The sequence below is a fragment of the Octopus bimaculoides genome, chromosome 1 (assembly GCF_046866305.1).
Source record: "Octopus bimaculoides isolate indiv1 chromosome 1, ASM4686630v1, whole genome shotgun sequence".
Lineage (NCBI taxonomy): Eukaryota > Metazoa > Mollusca > Cephalopoda > Octopoda > Octopodidae > Octopus > Octopus bimaculoides.
This window is the reverse complement of record NC_142928.1, coordinates 63,358,692-63,364,691: the sequence shown is the minus strand read 5'-3', so window position 1 is coordinate 63,364,691 and position 6,000 is coordinate 63,358,692. Positions and strand designations below refer to the sequence as shown.

At 37.2% G+C, this 6,000-nt stretch overlaps 1 protein-coding gene across 1 annotated transcript in view; it reads right to left on the bottom strand.

Moving 5' to 3' along the window:
* The window catches only part of LOC106871402 (A disintegrin and metalloproteinase with thrombospondin motifs 16), a 165,948-nt gene that overhangs the window by 34,589 nt on the left and 125,359 nt on the right, over positions 1–6,000 (bottom strand). Inside the window, exons 12-13 of the mRNA XM_052967174.2 lie at positions 4,336–4,511; positions 3,772–3,835 (exon numbers count right to left, since the gene is read on the bottom strand). Coding sequence (XP_052823134.1) covers positions 3,772–3,835; positions 4,336–4,511 — 240 coding nt within the window. The remainder of the gene's footprint in view (positions 1–3,771; positions 3,836–4,335; positions 4,512–6,000) is intronic.

The following is a 6,000-nucleotide window of genomic DNA, read 5'->3' as shown; positions in this document are numbered from 1 at the left end:
ACACTGATCTATAATCCTCAAACTTGATATCTTTATTATAGGCACGAAGGCCTCATTACAAAGAAGGGAGACATTACAAGGACAGACAACACAAAACGTGGGGTACATAAAGCGAATTATGAGATGAAATGAGTAACTTACAATATGATGATGGAATGGCTTACGAGTCCCCCAAAGCTCGCAGTTTCATTTAACAGTTTTCTTATACAGTTCTCATTCATTTTTTTTCTTTTTATGATTCTTTCATGATTATGTATGGTTTCAGCTCCTCCACCAAAGTGTTGTAGCCCACATATAATCCACATAGTTGGAAATCAAATCTGTTCATTTCTCGCAGCTTGTTCGCTATCCATTCCTCCACCACTACTGCTTTCGTTTCATCATCAAACGTTCCGGGTTCTAATTTCAGTCGTACCAATCCTTTTATCTTGGCTATCGTTTTTTCTGTTTCTAAACCCTTACTGTCGAAAAGTATTGTTCTAATATTTTAAAAATCTACCTTTCCGATTATCCTTCCTTCCGCCTTCGCCTTTTCCTTCTGTTCCACCATCACAGTCCACCACTTTAACCACCTCTCCTGTCTTGTCAACTGTTTTTCCTGCTTTGTATCTTGGGTTTCAATCTTAGTTACGTTCTGTTCCTCGCTATCATTTCCGTCTTCCGTCATCTTTTTTTCTTTCTCCTTTTTTCTTTTTGGGGACTTTGGCGGCGATTCAGTCCGCATACGTTTTTTCTCTCCATGCTCCTCAGTCTCTTCCTGCTTTTCTTCTACCTCTTCCTGTTCGGTCTGCACCATTTCCTCCTCACAGACCTCTGTTTCTTCTACTTCGTCTTCTTCTACGATTATTTCTCTGCGAGGACACACCGCTTGCATGTGTCCTCTACTTCTGCATTTGTAGCATACGGATTGCCTTCCCTCCACCACAATCCGTAAAAGCACTAATTCCTCAGCAATGTTATGTCGGTCCGGTAGGGTAATGTGGGCTAGAAATTCTACCCCCAAACCCCACCATTCGATTTCTCTTGACCTCTCCACTTTAATGATATGAACCTTGTCTTTGCATTTATATATTACCACTGATACCAACCATTCCATATCTATCTCCAGCGGTAATCTACCAATCCTCACTCTCGCCGCCCTTCTACCGCAATATACTGGTAAAAGGGGCCACTCATCCGTTCTCAGAGGCATGGTAGAGTATTTCTTAGCTCCTTGCTCCGTCTTGAAATACACCTTCACCGTTTCGTATTTCTTTCCTCTCATAAACAGCACACCTTCCTCTGTGATTTCCTTCAGACACTTCTCAATCACTTCTGTCTCCGCAATTTCTATTTTCTTGGAGCCAATTCTTAAAGTTTTATATGTAATAATTTTCTTTTCTGCTTCTTCCATCACTTCTTTGGGTGGGTCAACCCGCAAACAGTCTCCCTCCTTCAAATATTTGAAATGTTTCTTCAAATTTTCCATTTCCACATTCACCTCTCTCATTCCCATGCCGTTGGTCGGCCGGCCGCTGCTAGCTGCAGCTGCGCAGCTGGTAGTCATATTAAACCACTACAGCAATGGCTTTCAACAACAAAACAATTCAAATAAAACGGTAGCAATATAATAACAATTTTCTACAACGTATTTCTACTCACACGCTCCTTCAAAACATGACTACTATCAGGGTTCAAACTTGCAACATTTGTAGCCTTCTTTGCAAATCGTTGGCAGGACTTAAATGTCACATTTGACATAAGCATTATGATTGACAAAGAAAGAGTACGTTGTCTGAGCTTCATATGTCGAAACCGACAGGAGAGTCCATCATATATATATATATATGCATGTGTTTTTATCGGCCACAAAACGCTTTACGAAGACAAAATAATCGTTATTAGTACAGAAAACGAAGTCATATTAGAGCTATGGAGAGAGACTATGTAGCAGCTTGACTCGCAATAAATAGTGGCCAAATCTCTCTCAAATCAGAGCCTGCCATTTTAAAAAGAGAGGGGTAGTATAGATAACGATAGGTAGTCCTGAAAAGACAGACGAGATGGATACCGCTGGAATGATCGATTAATTCGACTAATGATCGACTGCAGTTTAGAAGCAACAAGTCATACTTGTACGAAACTGGAAAGTAATATTTAACACTGAGAGCAGATAGCTACGCTGATAAAGATATCAAACTTCGAACCACATTATTAGGAGCTCGTACCTTCTATCAGGCGCTATGTGATTACCTTGGATAAGGCATGTCAGAAACCACTTACTATAAATTGTCGTTGTTTGGCTCCAAGACGGAACTAACTGAACAAATCTCTGATAAAACATATCCCACCTCGTTTTTTAAAGCATAACCTACATAAAATTATATCATCATTTTCATTTTTCCCTTTCTGTAAGACAGTGGAGTGTAATTTGTGGAACATTTCGTAACTAATTCTTGAAGCTCCTGTGACAACAGTGAGTGATCGAACACTTTAATCTTTCATTCATTAAATGTTACAGACACCGAAGATACGTGTTAGCTCTATGGATCACAGAGATTGGAGGAAAGGCAAAAATAAATTTAAAAACGACAATTTTGTCTCAGTTGCTGTCTTTTACCTTTTGCTTCAATCATTAGACTGTGGCCATTCTGGGGCACAACTTTGATCACAATAAATTAGCAGAGTCTCTTGAAGAAAACACAACAAAAAAACAAGAACTCTCAATAAATATTTCAGCTGAGATTGATTAAAGCACTGTTGCTGAGTTTGTAAAATATTTATCCTTCTAATAAGAACAGTGCCTTAAGTTGATAGATATGAAATTAATTAAAATCCCGCAAGAGTCTCTTAAGGGCCAGGCATAGCCTCTAGGAAATTAAATCAGCATTACCATTTCTTCCAATTCGAGAGTTTTAGAAGCCTATATTAATGAGAAATATATTTAGTCAATTGAAGCTCGATTGGAATTTAATTCCCGCCGCCCACAAAAAAATAACGAAAATCAGGAGAGGATATAATAAAAAAACAATTTGCTAAGGGAACCTAAAATTCTAGTAATAACATACATATTATATTTTAGATGTGATGTAGTCCTTAATATAACTGACACCACGCTCTGAAGTCGTGGACATATACAAAATAAATTGTTTCTAATTTAGGTATAAGGCAAGCAATTTTGAGATGAAGTATTTCGTTAAGGACATCGAACACCACATCTGACTGGTACTTTATTTTATTGATCCTAGAGGGAAGAAAGCAAAGTTGACAACGACGGAATTTGAACTCAAAACGTAAAGAGCCAGAAGAAATATAGCATGGTATTTCGACTGACGCTCTAACGATTATGCCAATCAACATTCTTGCATATATGATATAAAATGCTGTATATTGTTTCTCTATTGCGAACAGTGCGTTGTATGAAAGACAAGCTTCTTTAGTTTCCAAAAGGCTTAGCTGTATTCTCATTATTTAACGCAATAAATATATATGACACAAATGAAGTTCTGCAATAAACGCTCCAAAACTATCGAACAAAATCATATTGCAAATGATGTCATCTTAATTTAGACATTTCTCATAAACGTGTAGTTCCCGTAAAGTTTGAATCTCATTAATAACATGCTAAAAGCGATACGTTAATGATAGAGGCTGATGTTTTAAATAAATAATCAAGTGATCAGTTCCATTGTACGAACGTTTATATGGAAGGATTTTTAGAAATACAATTAATGCAAGAATAGTGAATTAATTCCACAAATAAACTAGATTTGGCAAATAAAGAAGACTTACGTTCAGATTGCATACACCTTGTTCCACGCTGGGACCATTGCAACGAGGTTTACCTATCTGATGTCTAGATAACATCAACGAGAATTAAAAAAAAAAAAGAATGAATGAATAAAAGAGAGAAAAAAAAACAGGAATATGTTGATGGACAGATAAATGAATGAATATATATATATATATTGGCGACCCCAATTGTTTTAGTTTATAAAATATACTTGACAATACTGTTAACTCGAGTACAAACCCCTTTATAAATTCGCAATTTATATGATAAATATTATTTTGAAATAAGACTAAATAATACCAGTTTCAAAGTCTGGCCCAAGGACTGCAAGTTCGAGGTACGGTCTATTACACTGACCCCCAGTGTTCAGCTGAAATTTATTTTATCGACCCCAAAAGGAAGAAAGGCAAAGTTGGCCTCGGCGGAATTTGAACTCAGAACGTAAAGAAGGACGAAATGCTGCCAAACATTTTTCCCAGCGTGCTAACGATTCTGTCAGTTCGCCTCCTTAGAATAATGAATAATATCAATGAGTTTAAATGTTTTCAATAATAATGACTTACTGTCGTTTCAGACAAAGACGTGTTCTCATACGTATTCCACCACCACACTCCGTTGGACACCCAGACCAGGCTGACCAGTTCTCCCAGTATCCATTGATATACGAACCTTGAAAGTTCTCTAGATCTTTAAATTTAAAATTCGGATTCTTTGGGACACATTTGTAATCGAGACACCACTAAAAAGAATGTAAATAAAATACAATAAAATACAAGCAAACACAATTTTTTATATATTGGGTCTTCCTTTAAATAATGCAGGTTTTTCAATTGCATGAAATGAAAGTCTGAGAAGGACGGGATAAGCTACCTGCATCAACTTGCTGTAAAAGCAAGTAGTCCTTATTCTTACTGTGTTTAAAAACGATGAAAACCACAGAAATAGAAACACAAGAAGGCGTAATGGAAGTGGAGAGGAGGACCCAGGAAGTGGAACAGAACACAGAGTTTATGGAAACCAAGACAAGGAAGAGAGAGAGGAGGAGTTCATCACCTAAAACGGAGCAACAACAGAAGAAACAAGGTACAGTAGGAAATGAACCAAACAACAACGACAAATAGAAGCAGTAAGCCCTTGAGAACACCGAAGGAAAATGCCACAAGCAGAACAGTAACACCAAGCAAACATACAGACTTGCAGTCACACAAATATATAGATTCACAGACACATAAACACACAGACATACTAACACATGGAAATAGAGACAGACAGACACCTAGTAACACAGAGTTACAGAAACATAAAAGCACAGACACACAGACACAACACGCAGACACACAAGACATACACAGAAACAAATTTTTTTCAGTGACATATCATACGACTCAAAAACTGGAGAGGAAAATAACGAAAATAAAAGGGATTATTAGGGTGAATCTTTCAGAGGGATATGATAAGGATTATAAGATATATTCTGATGGAGGAAGGAAAATATAGAACTCTGAGAGAAGCTTTTCCTTCAGATGTAAATTTACTGGAGCCCGAGGTGAGTATTGAACCCAGCGCCCCAGTGGTGAATTATGATGACATTAAAAGTGACATAAAATGGTAAGTTGAGATTATTTTAAAGAACTGTTAAAAACTCTTTGTTTGAAATAATTGAAATCACTTAATCATCCCGAAGCAGGGCCGGGGTGACCATTTCACCTTCATTGTAAAATTTCATTTTATTCATTTTTCATGCGTTAATTGTCCCCTCTTGTGGGCAATAAAAATCACCTTATTCTTACTGCATTTTTGAAGAATTTGGTGTGTATTGCTGTTGTATTGTGGTTTAAATATTGTTGTACTGTTGTTTAGATTGTTGTAGTGTTCGCTGAACACTTTGGTTTTTGCTGCCTTGTGGCAGTCTGGTTGTATTTTCCTTCCTCATAGAGGAGGGTATGCCAAGTAGAAAAATGGAAGACATCAGATTTTCAGATAGCAGCTACACATGAGGTGTCCGATTCTGAGCAGTCAGACATTTCATGGAGCACTATGAAAAAAAAAAAAAGCAAGGCTAGATAGAAGCTTCGCAGAGGTCGCAAAAATATCGGAGTATGTCATGGAAATGAACGAGTGGAAGGACTATTCAAAAATGATGAAAAGGGAAGGAACTAATGTGGAAGTGACTGCTCCAATGGATATTATCATTAATAGGATGGAATGTACGGTAGTATACAAAACAC